This window comes from Hippoglossus stenolepis, chromosome 23, assembly GCF_022539355.2.
Source record: "Hippoglossus stenolepis isolate QCI-W04-F060 chromosome 23, HSTE1.2, whole genome shotgun sequence".
In the NCBI taxonomy this organism is placed as follows: Eukaryota; Metazoa; Chordata; class Actinopteri; order Pleuronectiformes; family Pleuronectidae; genus Hippoglossus; species Hippoglossus stenolepis.
The window spans coordinates 10566477-10591556 of NC_061505.1; the positions used below are offsets into that span (position 1 = coordinate 10566477).

Here is a 25080-nt window from a genome sequence, read left to right on the forward strand (position 1 = left end):
CAAGCCAGGAGCCAGCTCAGGGCGTGTGTGTGTGCATATATATCTAATGTGCATGTGAAAGTATGTATGCATTACACTATTAGCGCATGCACCAGCGTGAGTGAATGGCAGATGGCTGATAACGGCTACGTGCAGCAAAAGAGAAGAAGGAAAGCCCAACATTAAGAGTCAAAGGTTGTGTCCAGTCTTTCCCATGAACGGTTACATACACACTGCACAGTGGGACTCACAATCACACGTCGGCCCAGTCTCATTGATGTGTCTTATGATAGGACCCCCTGCATCCCTGTGTATGTGTACACACTTCCTACAAGTCAATGTAATATGTGCAGGACATCAAGGAGGTGTGTGTGTGTGTGTGTGTGTGTGTGTGTGTGTGTGTGTGTGTGTGTGTGTGTGTGTGTGTGTGTGTTTGAGAAAGAGGAAGAACAACAGGGATTTGGAAAGAAAGGTAGTGTATAAAGCACAATAAGGTTGTCTGATTTATGTTCCCATGGAAGATCACTTACTACACACACACACACACACACACACACAAAAACGTCATCTAATAGACGTAAAATCACATTTGCATTATTTCTGTAATTTGATGAACGAACCTTGAGATAAACTCTTTATCAAACATAAAAAATAAAGATTATTTCATGCCAGTTGTAATTGCCTCTAAATGCACTTATATGTACAGTATCTGTCAATGTGTGTGTGTGTGTGTTTTGGTACCAGGTATGCGGCCTCTCTCATGAACTGTTTGGCAGGTTGTCTCCACACCGCGGGGACCGTGATCACCCATCTGATATCCTCTCCCTCCAGCACTGATGAAGACTGGTCCTTCACCTCCTACAACAAACCCCCCCAAAAAAGTTTATTTCTAGTAAAACATTAAAACAAAGAAACTTATGTCTGGCACTCAACCGTAACCGGAGCCAAACAGATTCTTGATTAAATCCATCTACTGTTTCATTTCACTAAATACTGAGCTGCTTCGAATTTGCCAAAAGCAACTACTGTGTATATATCGATTATAAAACAATCTGAAGATGTTTCTTTGGCTGGTTTAAAATCATCTCAACACCCTGTTTTATGAAGAAATCTGTGAGCATGTAAACACTGTACATGACGGGGACTTTGTACTCATTGAGCCGAGCTTTAAACTGACCTTCAGAGCATGTTCCCTGAAGAAGCGCAGGGCGTGGGCGAACACCTCGATGGCCCTGACCTTGCGTCCGTTGACCGCATCCAGCTCTGTCTCCATGGAGAGGTCCTGCATCAAACACAGACACAACTGCTACAGCACTACTGCAAGGAGACATCCACTCCCTGATACTTAGAGAGAAACTTAACAGCCGATAAACCGTATTTTTAAAATGTTTTTTACTTCTGATTTTGCTGCTGTGATGTAAAAGGGTACTCACTGTTCCGTGTGGTTACAAGTACAAGATACCTTTTTATCCAGGCGGCAAAACAGTTGTTTTAACATGGTTAAGTTGGTTAAGTTACTTTTTTATATCTTTTATAATATGTGCAAATTAAAAGCTTTTTGTCACTTTCACTGTTCTATTTCTTTTCCCCATTCATTTTCTTTGTCTTACACTTGTGCTGTGGATCTTCATTTTAAATTTATCGAAGTAGAGCCAGTGCCGGGCCTCTTCTGGGTCCAGGTCGTGGTAGAAGTCCCGCGCCGCAAACCCAAAACTGTGGAACCGCAAATCAGGAGTCAGCAGCAAACACGTCGGGCTCTTCTGATTGGCCACCCCGGGGTCGCCACCCTCCCAGCGCCTGCACAGATTGGAGGAAAAAAATCTGTAGAGAAAAGAAAGTACAGTAGAAGACAATAGAAATGAAGAAAATGCACACAGAGTCTTACTTCATCATGTGTATGGCGTCTGAATCCTTTGTGAAGCTGAACGCATAGCCACTGGAGGTCGTCCCGAAATCGATCGCCACGACGACGGAGAACGGGCAGGCCATCCTGGGTCGGACCTCCACCCTCTGAGAGAAGAAGAAGAAGATAGAAGAAGGGACATTTGTGTATATTTAAGGGAACTCCTTTTAATCTCTTATTTTTTTATTTATCTCTTCATGAAATACATTTAAATAATCCAGATTTTCCAAATTGTAATATTCACATAAAAAAAAAGTCCATATGCAGCCTCTTAATACAAAAGCAGAATCATGAAAAAAAGAAAAAGAAGTTCAAAAGCACGGCCATGGAACTAAATATCCATTTTTGTGGAACTAATTTGTCCTTTTCCTATTTTCTCACCGTGTGAGTGTGCATGTATTTCTTTCCCACAGACTGTAGCCTTCACGGAGCACTGGTTTCAAGTCTACACTTCACTCTAAACTGTTAGTGTAAGTGCTATTATAAACCACTAATAACACGTTGAAGTGGATGTCGGTTTACAAGTCATGTTTAAGAGCTCTATATTAAGAAAAATAAGGAGGAAGAGGAAAGGGTGTGTATCTGTGACGAATGTGTGTGTGTGTGTGTGTGTGTAGTTACTGGTGAGGGTGAGGGCGTGAGGGGTGTGATGCTGCAGTCGATTCTCGCCGTGGCAGGCGACGAAGGGGCCGATAAATCATCACCTAGAAATGAATGGAGAACCATTATTAGTCATCAACTACTGATACTAGCCTGTACACATGCAGACAACACCTTATTTTTTACAGGGGAGATTAAACACACTTGACCTGAGGCGCTCCAGATGTGTGATTGAATATTTGTGATGAACTGGAATGAGTGGAATGTGACTAGAATCTGATGTGAGCATTTTTAAGTGGGAGAGGGACACGGGAAGGTCAGCGTGTTCACACAAAGATAACGGACGAGGAGTGAGCCATTTTAACCAGGATGCCGTATTAATTTAGTGTTTGTGTGTGTGTGTGCGTGTGTGTGCATATGTACAGTGTGTGTCTCACCTGGGATCTGCAGGCTGTTTGTGTCTGGCTGCACCACGTCAGCCATCTTTACAGGAGCCAGGGCCTGCAGAGCAACACCAACATAATGCAGATAAGATAATTGATACAGAAAACCCTACTTCATGGCGCTGTCGATGTAAATATAAAGTGTTTAAATATAAAGGGCCCATTCTAGGGTAAAGAAAACAACAATTTGTACAATTTAGATGAAACACACTAGTGAAAACATCAACATGATTATTTTATATTTCTGCCAATAGATCCCTTTCACCTAAATCTTACACACTGAACGTTTAAATATCAAATTGAACTTCAAGACATTCATTTCAATGAGTTGCAACCAATAACAATAAGATTATATGGCACATATACAGAAGTGACGAAATGGAGAATGTGATATCCGAGCAATTAGAGGAGTTGATAAAATACTAAGTAAGCCGTATATTAATAATTTGGACACAAATTAATTGTTGCAATTTCATTCCATTGTAATGGGTGTTGTGCATATTTTCCAATTTTACTCAAATACAATGGCAGAAAATAAACATAGCGTACAAGTCAGCGAACAGACATTAATCAGCCAAGCAGGGGAAGTGAATGAGACACACCCCAACAACAGCAACTGTAGGTCACTGGTGGTTTGCAGAGGGAAGCTCATTTTTTAAATATTTATATTAACTTGTACAGTATTTTACTGATATATGACACACACGGCAAACAGTAAGAGCCCATAACGTAAATCAATACATTTTAAGGTGAAGACATTTTTTGAAATTTGGTCAAGTTTAGGTTTAGCTTCAGGTTAGGATTAGATAAGAAGTAACTATGGTTAAGGTTATAGTCTCCAGGAAATCAATGTAATGTCCTCTGAATTCACGGAGACACAACTGTGTGTGGGTGTGTGTGTGTGTGTGTGTGTAGTGAATTGCAGTGCCAGGAATCATTGGATCAAAGAGTCTGTGATCTGAGCCGGAAGCAAACTGAACAGATGAGTGCAATGAAACAAGGATGTGTTTGTTTAAATCTGATTATTGTGCAAGCGTGTGTGTGTGTGTGTGTGTGTGTGTGTGTGTGTGTGTGTGTGTGTGTGTGTGTGTGTGTGTGTGTGTGTGTGTGTGTGTGTGTGTGTGTGTGTGTGTGAGAGACAGAGAGGGACCATAACTTTTTTTGAGATCCTTGTCTTCCGTACATGCACGCAACATATGTGTGCGTTCATTCAAGCATATGCCTATAACATCTGAATATATCGTGTGCTTGTGCATGTTTCCAGCCGCCGTCCTTGCACTTTGATGATAAAACCAGAAGATGAAACTCCACATCTCCTTCACATTCTTTTTTTTCTCTCCTTCTCTCTGCTTTTACTCTCTCATCCCCCTCATCTCTTTAAACCCTTCGTTTAAAGAAACCCCCATCGCCCTGCAGTCTCTACCTTTGTCTCCCTCTCTCAGGCGCACGACCGGAGTTTTGCAAGGGATCAGCAGATAAAGCAGCTCAAACTCCCCTGAGATTTTACATTAGGCACAGACTGTGCAACACGCTCCACTTTTACGCACCATTAACAATGGGGCCCTGTCACTTTCAAGTATGTGGAGAAGTTTTGTGCACGTTAGATTTACTGTTGCACATTTGTCTCTGAACTATTAATGCAAAATATTACAAAAGGAAAATTCAAAAGTGACACTATAATAAGAGCGAGCAACATCCAATACAAAGCAATACTTTTAAGTGCATTTCCTTCTTTTAATGTTAACTCACCTCTTTGGAAGCAGTTGCAACACTATGCCCTTGTCCCTTTTATGCTTCTCAAAAAGTGTGTCCCAACTCTTGCAGTCCGAAGTTTGGAATCCGCCTCCAGGGAAGAGATGAAGAGGAAAAGGAAGAGTGGTAGGGATACAAAAGGATGCTTTTGTAGAAACCCCCTCGTTGAGAATGTGAGACGTCTCAGCTCACTTGCAGGCAGATCTCCCAAAATTGGGAGTTCAGAATCAGAGGGATGATCACGACGAGAAGAGACGAGCTGCAGCCTCGAGGAAGGAAATAATGTCCCTCATGTTTTTCTGGGTAAAAGTCCTTGTTTTTGCTAATGGAGTTCGATATGGAGCTCTGCCTCCCTGCAGCCAAGCGCACCGTCTCTGCGCTCCGCACAGGAATGTCAGAGAAAAGTGGTGACACATACACACACACACCAGTTGCATTAGAGGGAGGGCTGTGGCAGCGTATGGGGGGGTGGGGGGGGATGCTGGGGATTTACCTCACTGGGATATTGCTGTGTGTATGAGGGTGGAGTAATCTTGAGTGTATCCCGTTTAAGTCATCTTGCCCCCTCTTTCCCCTCCCTCCCACTCCCTGCGTATCTATCCTTCCTCTGTTTAATTGGCTCTTCCTATCTTCCTCCATGCTTCTCCTTTCATCTTGTCCTCTCTTTTTTTAAAGCTTAATTTCTGTCTTTGTCTTAGAGTTATTTCACGCTGCCCTTTAAACCTTTGCACAAGATTAATGCCCGACTTTCTAACTTTGAAGACAAAGGCAGGAAGCGACCAGGTGTTTGGGTCAAACTGACACAGATATGATCACACAGAGGGGAAGACGACAGGTGACTCGCTCCACATGTGTCCGTTAATAGTTTAAAGGAGTTTCACTTGTCCAAAATATATCGATTTTCTGTCTTGCTGGGAGTTCGACGAGAGGAAGGATGTGACGCTCATATGCGACCACTTGATATGAAGACTGGAAACGGGGTAAACTAGCCTGGCTTCATCTAGCCTTTAAAACAAGATGTAATACGTCAGCAACTCAGCCTTGGAGATCTTGGCCAGAAAGCAAATATGTGTTTTTACCAAAATGTCATACTGTATCGCCTTAATGAGAATCATATTAAACCTTAAAGCGTAGATGAATGCATTTGCTGCGCTCTCTCCTGATGTCTGAAAAGTGTTTTCTTATGTTCCGAGTGTGTCCATTGGTGTGTGTGGATCTTGGAGTCGGCATCAACACTGCAGGGATCTGATTTCTCCCCCACTAGAGCAGTGATTGAAAGCATACATTAACCCCCAGTGCTGGTAACACACACGCACACACACACACACACACACATGCACGCACGCTAACTGGCCCCACTCCCAATGGGCAAAGGAAGTCAGACCTCTTGAGTATATAGAAAAAGGGCCCCTGGTATATACACACACGTCCACATACACTCAGTCTTCTTGTCCTGTCAGATTTCCAAATCAAATTAGTGTGTGTGTCTACGTGTGTGTGTGTGTGTGTGTGTGTGTGTGTGTGTCTGGAAGCCATTACCTGGCATGTCTCCCCTTGCTGCCCCAAAACCAAGAGGCCCCATATGGATCCTGCCATCACCTCTCTGTCTTTTTCATTCTCTCTCTTTCTTTCTCTTTATTGCCTCATTTATTGTTCTCATACATCCATCCCTCTTCCCTCTTTTACGAGCAATTCTTCCTTCTATTCTCTCCTGCACGTTTTATCTGTTTGATTTGACACCTTGCTTGCACTGCCCGCTATCGGCATTTCATAAATTTGGGCACCTGACGGAAATTTCTGTTTAGCAATAGGCCTGATTAAACCCACCGGGGACACTAGGAGGTGGTTTGGAATTCAAATCTTTTCTCTGTCACCTCTGATAGACCAAATAATGACCCATGACCAGGACCGCTACAGAGACGCAACCTCGCCCTCCTCCTCAGAGGTCCAGACGCAGGAAGCCTGATGAAGGAAGTGATGGAGTCAGGTGACAGGAAGGAACCCCTGGGCTGCATTCCTCTCATGAATTCCACATTATCTCTCGGACCTCGAGCAACGGAAACACACACATGCACACACACAAACGCACACATGCACACACATAAACACACACACACACAGTGCAGGAGTCACTGTTCTTCTTCCAGCTCCTCTAAATAGCTGCGGCCTGAGAGAAAACCTGATGCTAGAAAGCATCACATGTTACTCTGTCACTGATGATGTTCTTGTTTATAGCTTTTCCTCAGGGTAACCATTAATATACAAATGGCCAACTGTTGTGCAGTCATCTTTATGTGCAGAATGAGTTTTGTGATTGACAGAACTATCTCAGCTCAAGGTCTGCACCATTCTGGAGCTTTTCACCACATCACATGGTCTTCGGCAGAAGGTGGAGTTTGTCATGGAGCTAAAGACGTCGAGCCTTTCATCCATGTTGGCTCAAATTTCCTTCACTAATTTTTTGGGGAGCAGTTGAAGACTCAAGGTCTATCGGTCTTGATTTGTAGACACAGCCAGGGTGAGAAGTCCAAAAGCTGTTCGTAAAAACAAAAAGCAAGTAAATGAATCTTGAGTCGACCAAGCATGATGTGTCCAGCTTGAGATTTATGATCCTTTGTGCATATAAAGAACTGATGTTGTGCACATTTCATTTTCTGCAATCAGAGTCAATAATGGTCACAAATATTCCGACTTATACTGCATTAGTATAGTAACAGTTATACAACTGATCCTACGATAAATGTCCTTGTACAAATGTTGCGTGACTTTTATTTCCACCATTTTTCAAGCAAACAAGGGGCACAGAGTCTGAACATGTGAGGGCCACACTGTAAAAAAACCCATTAAAGGTTGAAATGTCTGCATGTACCGTGTGACCCGTTGTTTTCTTAAACGTTTCTGGAACAAACGTGCAGCCAGAATATATTCCGTTTCTTGCTGAGCGTTGACAGCACCTCAATTGTGACTGTTAACACGACCTCGGACTATGAGCACTTGGTACGTGCAGGGGTTTGTGCAGAAAATAATAAAGGCAACATTGTACCTTTGAGTGCCTCTGTGTATGTTAACGCGCCACTTCCTGTTCCTGTGCACGTGAGAGTGTCCCTCAGTGTGTGCATATTCATGTGAATGTGTGTGTGTGTGAGAGTGTGTGTGTTGTATCGGACAAACTCACCCGTGTAGCCTGGGGTGGGGACCCAGGGCCACAGGAAAGGCTGGGGTAGAAGACACACACACACACACACACACACACACACACACACACACACACACACACACACACACACACACACACACACACACACACACACACACACACACACACACACACACACAGGTTTGTGTGCAGCTATCCTCATTCGGACTTTGCATTGACTTTGCATTCGTTGTCTAACCAAAACCATTGGTTCGATCCCAGACTCCCCGATTCCATGAGTGTGTGTGAATGAGAGAGAAATGAAAGGCAAAACTGTACTGCAAAGTTTGTTGGGACTGGGCTTTGGTCCCCATGAGATGTTTATACTGGAAGAACACACACATACACTAATGTTACATCCCTCTGACATGAAGTGTGGACTATTGTGTAATGAACAGAAAGGGGGGCAAGAGGAGAGAGAGGAAGGGAATTTATGATTTACGATTCAACGGCAGAGACGGATTGTGAAATTTAAAGCATAGGGGGAGAGAGGGACAGAGAGAGAAGAGGAGGGAGGGAGGAAGGTGTCATGTAACAGCAGTGTGGAGAAGAGAAGTGGTGGAAAAGAGTTGAAGAGGAGCACTTCTTTACGTCTGTAACTAGAGAGTGAGTGTGGAAATAATTGAGTGAACGCACTATATCACAGTGCACTCTCATGGCTCTATATGTGGGAGTGGGCCGTCTACTGTGGGCACTTGAGGTTTTCATCAAGTTTGGTGATAACGGCCTCAGACATGTGAACTGAGAAGAACCTCCATTTGAAGTCTCACCGCCGAAACATATTTGGCTTCTGTTTAGATGTGTAAGTTTAGATGTGTAATCACAATGAAACAAGCCATTCCTGCAGCCTTTTATGAGATTCCAGAGGAGAGGTGTCACAGGTCACTATGGATAAATCATCTGCAGACATACATCTAACCTGACTCTCTGAGGAACATCTGCTCGTCATCTCCTTCTCAGTACATATGCACTTCCATGCATCTTGCACGCAGGTGGGACTTCGCAGAAAATCATTTAGCATGTTGGAAATCTGTTACAGTGATGATTTATGGTGACTGTTCACTTCTGTGTTCACAAAACAGTGGTTTAATGCAACATATACACACAAGAATATGCACTGCTCCTCTATTGTAGAGTACTTTATTTGGTCTATACCACAACAGACATTAGTGTTTATAGGGTTGGGATCAGGCTAATCCTTGGTTCTAGTTACAGAACTTAGATCCACATTTACTGCACAATAGCAACGATTCTGCTGGTGGACACACTGTGAGCTACAGTTGCCCTCTGCTGTCTTTTTATGGTGATGCACCCTCTTATTGTGCCGTCTTAAACAGCTGGCTGAAAGTGTCTCGTCCTTTCTGGTTTTCTGAAATGCACGAGGACCTTGAGAGATGATGGCTGGGTTAATGCAGGCGAAAGCTATACTCAAGTACTGTTCATGTCACTTCAGTGAAGATGAGCAGGGTGCAGACAGAGAAGATGACTGAGGTAAGAAGCTGCTGCAATTCAGCCTCAGAAAAGAAATGTTCAATAAATTCAGTTTCCAGTTTTGCATATTCCGCAGTGCAATTTTGGATTGGAAGTTTGTTCTTCTCCTCATTTGGGCCCGAGCCCCTCCGGTGGGAGGCCCTATTGTATTCCGAAGGATTTGTATTTCCCTTTTGAGGCTTTTTCAGGGCCTAGACAGGCTCAAATTCTCACCAAAGTTTGCAGGAAATTCAAAACCCTAAAAAGTATTTGAATACTGGAGTAATTTGAAATGGGCCTGGCAAAATGGCTCAACAGCGCCATCTAAGGAAAAGCCCCTCAGTTAGCTTTCACCGATCTTCACAAAAATCGGGACACCTGTGTATCATGACCAGACGCACAAAAAAGTCTAGAGGTGCATTGTGAAAAACACAACAGGAAGCCCGCCATATTGGATTTAGTGGCCATTTTTCACATTTTCCACATTTGATTACACGCCATCAAAACACGAGGTTGTGTATCTCAGACATACATGGTCCAATCGAGTCCAAACTAGACATGTAAGACAAGAGTCCCGGCCTGATGACATCTACACAGAAATCCTGGGAAATAACTGAGCCGTTATGTCAATGCATATATTATGTCTGATAATATATAACTTAAAAGCTATTACACAGCCAAAATCAAAGGCGTGTCACTGATGTTAATTTGGCACTGATCTTGCCTTTGATCATTATTATGCACTAGTGAATGGCATGCACTGCCGAACTTCAAAGTAAAAAGCTTGCAGCTTACAGCTTATAACTATAAGAACAGTACAAGCCCCGTCCACAGTCATTAAATCACTATAATCAATCACTCTGTGACATAGTCCATTTAATGATCATTTTAAGAATAATATAAATCACCAAAAGAAAAAAGAGCCCCCAAGAGACAATCTCATTGAATCTCCTGGGCTTCCAATGCAACTGTGCTGGACTGCCTCACGAATACAGATCTGGGATGAAACGATTTTCCCTTGGTGGGGGAGAGACAACCTGCTACTCAATGTAAAAGAAAACGCATTCAGAAAACCGCTTGAGACACTTGACGACTATGAGATTCTTTTGAGACGTAGTAAGGCACAGTTGTGCACGGGTAGAGCAACAAAGTCCATGGTTGTAGATAATGCTAAAAAAAGCTTAACTAACGCAACAGGAAGTTGGCCATTTTGGATTTAGTGACCATTTTGGCCATTTTACACGTTGTGTATTTTAATGAACTCCTCCTGGAGCTTTCATCAGATCAACTTCAAAATCAGTACGATGAACTTTGAGTTTTTACAACTTTTCACCGTGTGGTCTACACTTGATGGCGTGGACCGTAATGCTTGATTAGTGGGACGCGTTTATTCATCCCGCGGAGTGCAAGACGCACGCCGTTTCTGAGCCGTTTTGCAGCCCTAGTTAGTAATATTTTTATTTGTTTTTGCATTACTCAATTCACTGCCACAACACGAACATTAGTCACCCTGGATAAAGATGCCCATCAGCTGAGTTTATTCTAACACAGGCTAACAAAACACCACACGAGGAACACTGAGCATTTCCAATTTGATCATTTACATAAACAATTTTTCGGTCGCGGTAGTGTCTCATCGCACAACACTCACACTGTGCATGGTGTTGTGTATAGGCCCCAACCCTTAAAACAACATCCGAGATGCACGACTATTGTTATTGTTACCTTATTTTCATTGTTGTTATCTTATTGCTACTTTACTCATGCGATCGAGTCCGAAGTGGGATTGGATTGCTGGAGATGGGTACTGATTTCCTCCTTGTAAAATTGGGGATGCAAATGATAATGCTTGCTTTTCCTCTGTATGGTGTCATGCAATTTTCTGCAGTAAGACCAATCAAATAGGCTTCTAAATATGTTGTGTTCTATAGCGAAATAGGATACTACATTCCTGATAGTTTACAAATCTAATTTAATACATTATTCTGGTGGCATTTCCAGACTTATAGAAACATCTGTCTTACGTAAAACAGATGTGAGTATAATGGCACTTAATGGTTTTGGTTTCCTCAGCCCTGAAAACTATGTGCACGCCACTGCTTACTTTCACACCATTAAAATCTTACAAACTTTACACTTTTAATCAAACCCAAACAGCTGTAAAAAATAAATAAATGCATGAAACTAGAACTGTTGAGGTAAAGGTCAGTCATAGTTAACACGGCCCCACGCTGTCAAATATTAGCTGTTCATATTGATCTCAACAAAAGAGGCAGGGAGAAAAAAACCGGGTTAAATTTGGTTTACTTACGTGAATGGGGAGGTGGGGCGGGGCATGCGGTCGCCCGGGCCAATAGCATCCCGAGGGGCCGTTGACCGATGGATGCTCCAGCCAATGAGTGAATGCTATAGCTGGACAAACGCGACCACGACGCTTATGTTTTTCAGTCTCAACGTTTCGGCAGACAAACACTGGATTTATCCGTTTTTTCAGTCAATAACAGGAGAAAAATAACTAAGGAGACCACTGTTTATTTACCATAGTGGAGAAAACAGGAACATTGTATTCTCTGCGCTTTTTTCTTGAGACATCCGGGACCGGAAAAGAGCAGTTTTCACCCCAGTACCGACAGCTTGTTTGTGGATTCCCCCACTACTGGCACTTGAAGTTGTGTGGTGAGTCTGTTGTTATTATAAAAAAAGGGGGGGGGGGGGATAGTAATCAATCATTAAGAAACAGAAAGAAAGAGCAGGGAGAAAAAACAACAAGAGAAACTAACCGTCAACAATGTTTGGATGCACACCAATAAACTTGTGCTACTGGGTGTTTTTGATTACTTGTTTACATTTCACGTTGCCTAACATCGGCACCACTTAAACACTGAGTTTCAAACTATAAAAAAAGAGCTATAACTATACTTTATATACTACAATACCGGAGCACTGTCGAGTTCGTGAACATCTCCACTCTTTCCTCAGATCAGTAATATATCTATAAGTGTTATGGACACAGTGAATCATTTGATAACACGTTGTTTATCACGACAACTTGTCAGTCCTCCACATCGAAGCTAATCAAAGCCATTTTGGATTATTTGTGATCGATTGACAGAAACGCTTGTATTTCCCTAAGCCACGCAGGCATTTGTGTTTTTGGAGGAGAGCGAGCTGCTAGAGCGAGAGGGGGGTGTTTGCTCTCGTGCTGCGTTCACGTACCCACTGTGAGCCCCGAACCTTGAATCTCAGCGTTACTGTGACGTGTAGCACGTAAACGATTGGTCAATTATTTGATTAGCCTGGATCACTGCCTTCCCGAACTTTTTGATTTATGTCCCCTTTAACGATCACATGTCTACTTGTGACCCCTTGGCTTTTTTCACGCGTTTCATGTTTTTGAGTTGCAGTTCAACCAAAAGTGAAGCTTAATTCCCTCACAAAGTTGTTGCACTGCAGATAGTCTGAAAGGGTAAACCCCCCCCAGTATGTTTATTCTAATTGAAAAATAAATGTAGATTCAGGACAGAGGGTCAACTCCATTGGATTAGATTTAATTCAACTATTTTGATACTATTTGATCTGTATTGAGCGCAGTGAGCAGTAACCTTTAAAGGTGAAATTGTTAAATTAAGTGTGGCCTCTTTAATGTCTTTGGTAATTAACAGAAGCAGAAACAGTTGCTGCAGGTCCTCCATATGTTTTTACTCTCATGTCATGACTGAATGATCAGTCACATAAGTTCTTGACCTTATCGCATTATGAATAAACTCCTGACTTGAAGGTATTCACATTTGTCTTTTTTTCATTGTAAAGCTGCAAATTAAAAGTGTCGGACGTTCTTTGTTGGCTCGAGAATAGGACAATCGATTTTTGTAAGAAGTTGTTGCAGGCAAAAGCACCATAGGATCATGCCTCACTTGCTGCTAGGCAACCACAGTGTCAGTTATTGTCAGTCACTCCGTTAGCATAACTAACGACATTAACCACTGGAACTTGAAACTGGCGAACAAAGGAACACAATATCTATTTCTGGTGGTGACACACCAAGCCCAATGGTGTTTATTTCTGTTGTGATATTGGTTGTTGATTGAACGGGAGAGGGTAAGAAAAAAAGAACACACCAACCACATTTGATTAATTTTTCTTAACACAGAAAACTCCTTGCTGTTTTTCATCTGAAGGGATAGCAGAGGAGAGAGGTTCAGTGATTGATAGTGTTTTTGTACTCCAAGTGCATCGGAGCTGGATCTTGTTCAGTCTGAGGATCAATCCTCTAATCATTCACTATGATTAGATGGGGAATAGGAAAGGGAAAAAGACAGTAGAGGGTCTTGTCTAGATGTTGTGGTGTAGCTTTTTTTGCATTTTTGGTTTGTTTTTCAGTTGCATATCACGTGCACTGTAGACCTGCATAACTACACATTCATATTTATCAGTCGATGCTGGTCATCCTGAAAATAAACATCAGCATCCTCCGAATATGTCAGATGATTTCAAAACATCTGAACTAAGGCTGTTTGATATAGTTGAAATCAATAACACAATATGATTAAGTATATTTGTCAGTATCAGTATAAATCAGGATATGCCATGGTAAGAAGAGAACTGTATTCTAGCGTTATGGATCACGCCAGACCAAATTCTGAAATTGAGGCATTTATAAAACCAAAACTTGAATATCGAAATTCTATTGGTTTTTAAATTGAGTTTGTTTCAAACCATTTAATTTAAAAACATAGATTAATAACAACACAATTATGTGATAACAATAAGATTGCACAGCAATCATACACTGAAGTTCATATCCTATCTGCCATGTGAGGTTTTGACTGCATACTTGTATGATGTGTACTTATGACACTTGAGAACTTATTGTTGCGTTATTTAAATGTTGTGTACTTATATTTCTACGTAAATGCTTACACACACGTTCAGGGAGAAACAGAATTTCAATCCCTTCTAAAGTTCATAAACAAAAAAACGGAATTTTAGACAATTATCAACTTCAAATGCATTAGAGTTCTTACAAAAGATTAAAAAGGAATGCGAATCGTTAATATGTGCTTAACTTGTGTAAAAGAGCCCCATCTTATAAAAGGTTTTAAAATTATTATATTTTTTTAAATCTCTTTTTTATTAAGAACCATTTTGACATTCCAGATTTTACTTTTCTATCACATTAACATGATCCTGTCTTTATAACTGGTTCTTTTTCTCACTCTTATACACGAACAATATGTAAAATAGCCGTTTAAAGAATAAATAATGACTTTTTATTTTTCACGTTCGCTCAGACCAAACGTGAAAAGTAAAATTCCCACGCTCCTTAAAGCCCCTGGACGCAGCAGCGGCTCACGTGACCCCCCTGTAACGTTAGCAGAGGTGGCTAACGGGATTTAGCTGAGTGGAGCTACGTCGCAGCAGCAGCAGCAGCACGGAGCAGCGGCCGCACGGAGAGAAACGACGAACGCACTCTTCGCGGTGTAGTTGCGACAACTTCAAATAACGTCACACTTCGAGGCGAACACCGGGATCACGATGCCAGGTAACACGGGGCGCGGGGAGCTCGACGCCACGCGGTTTTGTGTCGTGTGGCGCGGCGGGCTGCTGTAATCCCCGCAGCGGAGGCTTGTGTTGTTGACCTGCCTCCGTGATGCTGCCATGCTTTAGCATTAGCTCTTAGCTTTAGCAGCGCGCTAGCTCGTAGCGGAGTAGCCGACTTTGTTTGGCCTCTAGCATCCGAACGGGAGCGGAGTTTGACCTCGGTGCGCGGTTTCTGTGTCGTAATACCTCACCGCGTCGACGCATTAACGTGTTGCGTTGGCTTTTGAGACGTTTCCACGCTTCTCCTCGTTGCCACTTAACTGAAAATAACTGTTTTCGCTCACCCAGCCCTCTACCCTTTGTTGTTGCTGGATTAGCATTCACCTTAGGCCCGTTCGCTGACAGCTACCTATATGCTAGCCGCTTAGCATCACCTCGGCTAAACCAGTCCAATCCATTACACCAACTTCCCAGGTAGGCCCCGGACACCTGGATTAGCCCCGTTAGCCGCGCAGGGATGTTAGCCGGGGTGAGCCACGACGACGCTCCCATTACACACAGGACACTAACTGTTGCGTTACATAATGTGTTATGGAGCGGTTTGTTCCCAGCATCTTGTGTCCACAGGGGATGGAGCCGCACAGACCTTTCTGTGATTCTCACTGATCTGTCGCACATTTAATCTGTGTTTGAGATTTTACAGTTTTTCTTTTTACTCACCCTTAGGTACACGACGTATCCCGGGGTTTCCCTAAACTCTCATTTTCACATGTGTAAAGTTGAATATTTTGATATTTCTCAACTCTTATATATCCTTTAAGCGCCATAGCCTGTTTGTGTTGTTGTCCCTTTAATTCCAGCTGCTTATTCAACACTTTGCAACTGGTGTGAATCAGAAATGGCAAATATAACTATATAAACGAATGTTTTTAGTTCCACAACTGAAACATTTTCATTGTCAATGTAGTACTTTGTAGTACTTTTTTTTTTTGCTGTCTTAATGAATTGAAAACTGTAAAATGTCCAAAAGCCCATGGTGATATCAGGTTTGTCGAATCAAAAACTCAACCTAATATATAAAATGTACTGATACAGTAAAGCAGGACATATAGTTAAATTAGATAAATATAATTTCCTTGATGAGTTTATAATTTACTCAGATTGAGTTTTACCTTTCTTTGCGACACAAAGTATCCCAGGCTTTCTCTAAAGATCAAAATACATTCAAACAAAGTCGTCAACAGACGTAAATAACATTTTCATGTCTGTAGTTTCATATTTTCCCGTTTGATTTCAGCTGCTTATGAAACCGTTTACAACTGGACTGAATGAGGTGATGTGGAGAAATATCTACACAATATTTCATTGTCATTTTCCTGTTTTCTCATTGAATTGTCTCTTTGAGAAATCTGTGTAAAATGTTGTCCAATCACCAGCTCAAAACCTAAAGATATTCAATGTACTAGTGCAGTATACAGGGCATGAATCGTAACTGGCAAACTTTCAATCACTCGTCTAAATGTTGCTTATAACTTTAGCATTCAGTCCATTATTTGTCAGAAACCAATGAAAACTAAACATCAAAATTCCCGAAAGCTCAATTTCAGTGTGTCTGTGTTTCAGGTTACAACATAAGATACATTTGCCAATTGCAAAACAGGTTTTGTAAGTTTTACATCATTTTAACACTATCTGTGTTGCACCGCTGCAGTACAGCCCTTTACTTTTCCACTGTTTACCCATGATTCTCATTAGATATGATCATATCGCACTCTGCTTGCTGGATGGGCCAAGCTCTGCTAACTAAATATTACATGGTGACCAACACACGGTTATGCAACGTGTACATGTTAAGTGCTTTGTGCGGTTCATAATGGCACAGTGCTGACTGTCTTTACTATTCTTTATACCAGTTCACCATTTGCTACTGAGTCGTCTGAGGATAGCAGAGAAATGTTCGCGCTACTGAACAGTTGCAGCGGTTGTAAATTGATTTTAGGGCTAGTGTTCACATGATAATTCTCAAAGGGATGCAGCTTAATTTTTTCTATTTGTTCTTTATTTAACTCGGGAATGCTCTTATTAGTGATATCTGCTGTTCACAACTTAAAAATAAGAGAAAAGCATCAGAATCCTCACAATTAAAAAGCGCAAACCAGAAATCAGATTGGCACTTTTGCTTCATTTTATCATTAAATCAAATGCAAAATATCATAATTGCTGTGCATCTTTTTCCAGCAAACCTGAGCAAAGTTCTTGTTAAAACTTAATGGAACTAGCACACACTTGCACAAATGCCTTAAACACTTGGGACTTGCACCTTGCTCAGACAGTGCATAATTAAATCTGGGCCTCTGTGTATTCTCCCGCAAAACATTCTCTTTAAACCTTTCGCTCTCTGTTTGCCTTTTTTTAAAGCTGACGTCTTCTGCAAATCACTGCGCTGAATAATTAGGCTGCGTTATCATTGCTAACACATATAGACACACCTCTTCTTAGTCTGCTAACCTACTTAGATTATCCATGTTTATTTGAGCTGCATCCAGTGAACGACACTCTGCCTCAGGTCACACTCTGTCTTCATGTGTTGGATCACAGCGACCAAGATGGAAGCTGCAGGAGCAGGCGTCAAAGTAACAGAATGTTCTGACTTTGGACATCAGGTAACGGCGCGGGTGAAGATCCACCGGGTTTGGGGACTCTAAATCGTTCCTTGCAAGTCAAACACACAAATGCGTGTGTGCATGAGGCTGACCCTGGAGCTGTGTTCACGGCCCGTTTTAGATCTCTTTTTTTTTTCCCTCCCTTTCCCTCCCCCTCTATCCACCGCGAGGCTGCAGTTGAGTCATGACAAGTCTGTTGGAGCTGGCTGGCAGTCTAAGGATTATGTCATAATGGTCATATCTCATCGTAGAGGTAGTTCTGTGTCTGTGCCACAGAAACACTGATGGACAAACTGTTATTACCCCTTTTTATTCATTATGAAAGTATTGCATTTCTGTATATAAGCACAGTTAACCCTCTGAGAGCTGATCTCCTGTAGGCAGTGAGTACTCATAATTGATATAAAATAAGAACTATATTCTATTTGCAGCAGAAAGCCTAAGCATATGTCTCCCACCTCATCACATTATACACTGTCGTTACGTTAATTGCAGAGCTAGAGAATGGCTGGAGAGGAACAGAAAAATGTAAGTGCTCAATTAACTTATTGAAGGTTGGCAAATATTTGGTTTGTGTTTCTATATTTACAAATCTTTTGGATCACTGTTTAGCGCAATATAATGGGGACATTTTATTTGAGGCACAATTAAAGTACATTTATTGACTTACTTGGCTTAGGTTGTAAACATTTGACATATGAAATCCCACAAATGACGTCACAGTAAAAATGCATATGTAGGCACTGGCTGAGCATTTCTTTTGCAGAGTTCAAATACTAAAAGTATTTATGTGTAGCAAAAAGTGCAGGATAACCATGATCACTTAATCTTTAGCGAGGGGGTTCCCAAACTTTTCAGCCCCTAACCCCCAAACTAGATTTGTATGAGTAGGATTTTCCTACTGTGCATTCACCCTGTTTCTGTGGTTGGTGGACTGTCATGTCATGTGGTTGACACTCAGTCTTGTGTAAGTGAAGCTGCAGGTCTGGATACGCAACATTGTTGCTGCGCTGGATAGTCCACGTCAGAAACTGGTTGTATTGTGTTGCTTTGTTATTGGAATTCCTTGTGGTGTGGAAGACAGCCAGCTAGTGTTAACACAAATGGCAAAAAGGCCAAGTAAAACATTCAGGATGTACAGTGTTTTCAGAGCAGGTGTCGATGTTCAGCTATGAGATTGTGTCCATTCAAGCAGCAGATCATAAATCCACATGGAAAGGTCATGAGAAGAAAGAACTACAGTATTTACACAAGGGCAACTTTGTTTTTTGTAGTTGAGGAGAGTTGCATCATGTTGATGGATCCTCAGTCGATTTAGAGATTCTCACTCGTTTGTATTTGTGCAAAGATGAGCACAAGCAGTGATTTTTTACTTTTGTGTTATTCTAACCTTGAGACAGGCTTTGTTTATCCACCCAGTGAAAAGATGAGATAAGAAGCAATAAGAAGGAAGTAAGTTGCATGAAAATGAGGCTGCAAATTTGACGTTTCACCAGAAAGGGGGAGATGCAATGTGCCGAGAAACGTGATCAATCTCAAAGTTACTCTCTAACCAACTGCCGGCTCCAGACTAACTTTTTACATGGGTTGCACTGATGCGCCTAACTCTTTCATTTAGGTGCACCCAAACATTTTCCGCAATAACACGCCTATTATACCTTTTCTTGACAGTTCCCTTATATGTTGGTAATTTCTTAAGGGCTGGGTATCACCACTGATTTCCCAAATCAATTCGAATCACAAGGTTTAGATTTTCGATATCGATTCAGTCCAGAATATTTCATTGTACAATACTACATCTGCTCGGATATGGAAGAAATTCTCAGAACTAAAGCTGTAAACTGTGCCAGGAAGCCTCTAACTTGATGTGTTACAAAAATCAATGTAGGCCTTTCACAATAACAAATTTTGTTGGACAATATTTTGTCCCAGAAATTATTGCAATAAATGATAATCATTTTGAAACCACTTCATACAACTGATATAATATTATAGCATAATCGTGCATGTCAAAGAGCGGTGAACTTAATTCTAAAGAATATTCAGTCTGACATTTGAATGTGAATAAAAAATATCCTAATCAAATGAACTCTCTGGCTCTAAACAAAAATTGCTCTTGAAAAATTATTAAACATTATTTGGCACAGAATGTCACCATCTCAGTAAACAGGATGGGATGGTTATGATTTAGATTGTATTGTGTGTCTGGTTAAGTGTAAAGTGAGCACAAGTCAGTAGGAGAGTGGAGGGAGGACACCCAGACACGGTACAAACCAACCGCTGCTTCTCCTCTGAGCCTCAATCAGTGGCACTAATCGTTTATCATTAGCACTACGTCATGGAAACTCTGTATTCACACTTTTCGTCACCACTGTTAGTCATATACCCGCTTGTTCACCGCCTCTCACCTCATCTCTGTTTCACTGTCCGCATGTCACTGGGTGAGTGAGAGTGGGGGCGGGGCCAGCCCAGGGCCTGTGTGTGAGATGAGGAAGTGACGCAACTCGCTAAAATAGAGACAGACCAGCTTATTGTAAGGAGCACCGGTGCGCCTGAAGACCTTATTTGTTCCATTTCACAGACTTTCGGTCACACTCTGGAGCCCTGAACTGTCATGATCAGCTCTAGAAGTACTACCTTCATGTCTGTAGCACAGTGTCAGTCAAACATCTGCACTAAACTAGTTTCATTCCTTACCGGTTTTCGTTTGGGCTGCACCTGCAGCCTATAAATAGCACCAGCACAAGTGGGTTCTAAACATTTTCTGTCATGTCACCTGTCATTGTGAACATGTTTTATTTTTGTATGTTGGGATACAATGGAGTGTTGCTTTTTTTTATTGAGCTATTGCTTTTTTTCCCCTCGGTAATCAGCGAGCTGCTCAATTTATGAAATTAAATTATGAAAATGCCAAAATCTACAATTTAATAAAGACCAGGATGATGTCTTGTTGTAGATAAATGGTTCAGAATCTAAAGACACTAAATATATTCTTTTATATCAGATTATTTTGCATGTTTGCTTAAAGAATGATACAAATTAATAAAAATAAAAGTACGTTCTGACTGTGAGAAGTTTCCACTTTTAGTTTTTCCATTTGTTGCAATATTTGGGAAGCATCTGTGATTGGCCCAGCTGTTGAGCAGAGTGATTGGCTGAAAGGCCAATATTTGTCATTTTATGTGACATCAAAAAAGCGTCTAGTGAAATGCGTGTTTTAACAAAGAAAAATACTAGCTTATATTCATGCTTCTGTTTGTCAGTAGGTGTGTAACCTGATTTACTGTCTTAATTGTTTTTACCTCACAGTTTTCCTACCATTGTTGTACTGTACTGAAGTTCTGGCGATGTTGTATTTTCTCTTTGTGGTCAGCCTTCAGTAACTGATGTCGAAGGGTTGCTTGTCTGTAAGTGGTGCTGCAGGTCTTCATGTTGTCTGTCTACACCACTCGGTGTGTGTGTGTGTGTCTTTAAACACTCTTTTCCTGCAGTATACAAAACCTGGAAACTCGATTGCAGCTCTTAAATGCCTTTGGACTAATTTCAAAATGTTCAGTAAGAACATTACTTATTGGGTGTATTGTATGTTATTTTTGGAGACACATATGAGCAGGATCAGTCCCAGATATTGGTGTCGTTTTCAGTCTTATTCAGACCATGAGATATTGAAAAGTGTTATTTGGTTTTTGCAGTTTTCAAGCTGTAGCAAAAATGTAACTGAGACACTGCTGATTCGTTAAGTTTGGATCCAGGGCTAAAACCTCAGAGCCTTGATTCAGATGAGACAATATAAATATATGTCAATGAGAGTAATATTAGATGAGCCAATGTTATGTCTTCCAAGGAAAGAAGAAAACCAGGTGTTTAATCTGAATTTATTTTCCTAATTTTGAGTTTTTCTAATTTCCATTTTTTATTAACACTGCGTTCTCTTGCAGAGCCGGCTGAGATGAGCGGTCCAGAGGTGGCCAAGACACCGGGAGGCGGTGCTCCAGGCAAGGAGGGAAAGGAGCCGGTGGCCAATGGGCATGCAGGAGAGGGCAGCGACGCCAACCCGTTCGCCGAGTACATGTGGATGGAGAATGAAGAGGAGTATAACAGACAGGTGTGTGTGCTCATTCTACATGTTATGGGACATTGAACACATCACAGACACTTGTTAGAGCAGGAAAGGACCTTTGATCATGCTGTTGGTTGAACTTTAGTTCAGAGCATGATATTTAGCCCGATTTGCAAGTTGCCAATAAAAGCCCCTGATTGGTGCTCAATTCAGTCTCTATTAGTCTTAAAAAACATGATTAGAGAGGTTTGTTGACGGGTTGGATTTCCAGCGCAGGAGGATCATTTGGATTCAGTGTCTCCTCTCGAGTGTCTTTTGTGATTGAACGTCATATGAAGACCAGTCGGGGGTTTCTCCTGTTGAAAGACCTTGTCTTAACGCTGGCTCTCTGGTTAAGTCTGTGATGCCCTTTAAACTTGAATGTCCTTCACTTGACCTTCCAGTTTACCACCTCCTCCTGCCGTGTTGCCCTGTCTTGCTTGTCATGGTTCTTCTTAAAACCTCTTCCACGCTCTCCATAAAAATCTGCCATTTTATCTTTATCTGCTTCCCCTTACCCTCCATTATCATCCTCCCATCCACTCATTTTCCTGTTTCCCATGATTGTCAGCGCAGCTAATGGCTGATAAAACACACAGACACTACCTCACTCCTGCTTCTTTTGTCCCCTCGACCTCATGTCATACAGACGTTTTTCTTCGTCATGTATTGGGTGTTATTTGGACCCAACCTTAATCTCTTGAGTCACATGATTAGTGTTATGTGGGTAGAGGTGTCTGTGACTTTTCAAATCCATCCTCTTCCAATCTCTGATGCCCTTTTCGGCTCCCTCTTATCTCCAACTCAAGTCTTTTTGTCTCGCTCAGATCGATGACTCATGCGTTTTACGAAACCTCCCGTATACTTTTTATGCAAATTCACTCAAGCAAACCACCCTCTCCTTGTTTTCCATCCTCTTGGTCTTCTCTGTCCCTTGATTTCGCCGCTCACTTGTGTTTCCCGTCTCCCCAGGTGGAGGAGGAGCTGTTGGAGCAAGAATTCTTGGAGCGCTGCTTCCAGGAAATGCTTGAGGAGGAGGACCAGGATTGGTTCATCCCGTCGCGTGACCTCAACAACCAGGGGATGGGGCAGCTGCAGCAGCAGCTCAACAGCCTGTCCGTCAGCGATCACCACAACCTGGAGGAAGTGGCGGTGAGTCACAGATTGTTTTATTTTTTTAACCTTAGTGCACTTTAGTATTAATCATTTACAGTTAAGAGGAGTGTTTTCTTACTCGCCTTTTCTTTATTTTCCTGCAGAGGAAGAGCATCTTGAATCCTGAAGCGAAGGAGTTTGTTCCGGGGAAGAAATACTAGGAGTCCCCCTCACCCCCATGGAGCCTCCACACACACAAACACACACCAGTCCTCACATGTTCTCAGAGACTCTGGAGGCCACCATCGTGGACACACTGATTCTTACACATACACACACACGCACACACTTGAAGTCAGTGGCGTGCTGGCAGGCCCAGTTGGGGGGTGGGGGGATTTCTTTTTTTTTTCTCTATTCTTTTCTTTATGTTTCTTTAATCTTTTTATTTCCTGTTTGTTTCTTGTAAACTGAGGGACATTGGGAACAGGGGTGGGGGAGGGGTGTAATAACAGAACAGCCCCACTGCGGGTTCCAGCTCATCCCATTTCAGATGACACCGCCGATGTTTCGCAGAGTCCGCCGAGCTCATCTAAGTCCCCTTTTGAACCGAGGCAGCTACCAAGGAGTGATGCCGGGGTAAAACTTAAAACGAATCCAGAACATCTAAAAAATTCATTCACGCCCTCGTTCATCGAGGGTTTCCATGACAGTGAGCTTAGAGAACGACTCACACTTCAGGGGACTTGATGGGCATCTGCTGCTGCTCTGCAGAGTCATCGCGGTCAAGCAAACCCGCCAAAACATTTGCTCCTATGATGTCCCTGTGACATCACAGCCCTTGTGCATCGAGAGATGCGGGTCGTTATTTGTATCCGCAGCGGCTCCGTTCCAAACCAAATACAGACCCCCCGCCCTCCCTGTGCACTTTGTGTGACCAGAAAAGACATGGACACGTGTACTCATGGATGAATTATTATTTTTCCCAATTTATGTGGAAGTCCATGTTTCTCTTTTGTCCAGTTTATAAGAACAGAGATGTGAGTTCCCATTTATGCATCAAGTCGAGCTTAGCAAGGATCATGTCGATATAGAGGGATGGTCAGGGCTTTTTGAACCTTAAAAAAATTCAGTTAAGTCGTTTCTATGTTCGTCGTTTCAGTCTTTGGTTCCGTTTGGATTCACGACATGTATTGAGCAACCTTGTTACAGGGGAGTGTTTGGTCTGGAACACAGCCACTGCCTCTTTCTGCCAGAACAACTTGGTTTGTCCAGCGTCAGATCAAGTGTGCATCTCCAAAATCAGGTTTTCAAACAGCCTCTCCTCCTCTTTTCTTCTTTTTTTTTTTTTGTTTTTCCTTCATGTTTTTGAGGACGAGGTGTTTTGTGTCTCTACTGGGTACAGTAACCTGCGGTGTCCATTCAGTCCTATTTGTATGAGGAAAGCGTTAGGAGGCAGTATTGCTCACAAGCCAATCAGAATAAAGCAGTATGGGACACGTGGCCGACGGCATGGCCTCTTTGCTCATCTTCTCTTTGCAGGTTGACTGTTTTTTGAGGAAGTTCGTCTATTTAACCACTGAAATAGTAAGAGATTATGATTTTCAGGAAAACCATTTACAGTAATCATTAATTATTGAGTCAAGTTTTCGTCTTCTCTGCCAAAATTTGGAGGCAGCATTGTCACAAGGGGAAATGTGATCTGAACATCAGTCGTCTTTATACCGCTATTACTTTGTGGTATAAACGGCGACATTAATGTCTCCTGAGGTTCAGCGCACACACTCGTGCACTGGCGTTTGGCCTCTGAAAGGTGAAAGCGCTTCAGTCTGTCCATCCCTGCAGCTCGCAGAGAATCGAGCGCTCGAGTGTCTCGTTGAAGCCGCGCAGCAGAGACGGCGAATACGCGGTTAAAAAGGGGAACTTCCTCACAGTGTTGGACCACAGATGTCGAATGGCACCCTGGTGAAGCCAATAGGAATGTCCGCCAGGTGGATTGTACAACATGGAAATCATTTTTGGTGATTTTTGTTCGAGTTAGATGACAGATGCCGTTTAAGGAAAAAAAAAAAAAGAGGTCCAGAAGACACAGAGTATGAATTTCAATACAAATAAAAATAATGAAAAAAGATGAATAAAGATGTTAAAGACAAACGGCTCAGTGTCGTGTGTTTTGTCACATTCTGATGAGAGGCGTGGTGGACCAAGACTGTTTGTAAATGTTTGATCTGTAAATTCAACATTTATTATATAGATGCATAAAGTCTTAATGCTTGTACAAGTAATTTACTGTAGAATAGAAACACTACGTTTTGAAGTTTAAATTTTTTTGTTCCTCTAAG

The 25080-nt window shown here is 42.0% G+C and overlaps 2 protein-coding genes across 3 annotated transcripts in view; one reads left to right on the forward strand and one right to left on the reverse strand.

Annotated features, from left to right (window-relative positions):
- The window catches only part of hspa12b (heat shock protein 12B), a 16083-nt gene extending 10978 nt beyond the window's left edge, over positions 1 to 5105 (reverse strand). Inside the window, exons 1-7 of the mRNA XM_035148731.2 lie at positions 4675 to 5105; positions 2920 to 2983; positions 2504 to 2586; positions 1865 to 1989; positions 1590 to 1776; positions 1157 to 1261; positions 721 to 837 (exon numbers count right to left, since the gene is read on the reverse strand). Coding sequence (XP_035004622.1) covers positions 721 to 837; positions 1157 to 1261; positions 1590 to 1776; positions 1865 to 1989; positions 2504 to 2586; positions 2920 to 2965 — 663 coding nt within the window. The 5' untranslated portion in view covers positions 2966 to 2983; positions 4675 to 5105. The remainder of the gene's footprint in view (positions 1 to 720; positions 838 to 1156; positions 1262 to 1589; positions 1777 to 1864; positions 1990 to 2503; positions 2587 to 2919; positions 2984 to 4674) is intronic.
- Positions 5106 to 11751: 6646 nt separating this feature from the next.
- paip2b (poly(A) binding protein interacting protein 2B) lies at positions 11752 to 24892 on the forward strand. 2 transcript variants are annotated; one of them, XM_047338753.1, is made up of 4 exons: positions 11752 to 12019; positions 21486 to 21652; positions 22619 to 22798; positions 22906 to 24892. In XM_047338753.1, exons 2-4 carry the CDS (start codon positions 21497 to 21499, stop codon positions 22960 to 22962), a joined length of 393 nt encoding a protein of 130 aa, XP_047194709.1. In that variant the 5' UTR covers positions 11752 to 12019; positions 21486 to 21496; the 3' UTR covers positions 22963 to 24892. The 2 variants fall into 2 exon arrangements, with proteins under 2 accessions (XP_047194709.1, XP_035004396.1); XM_035148505.2 differs by lacking the exon at positions 11752 to 12019 and adding an exon at positions 14726 to 14885.
- The last annotated feature ends 188 nt before the right edge of the window (positions 24893 to 25080 follow it).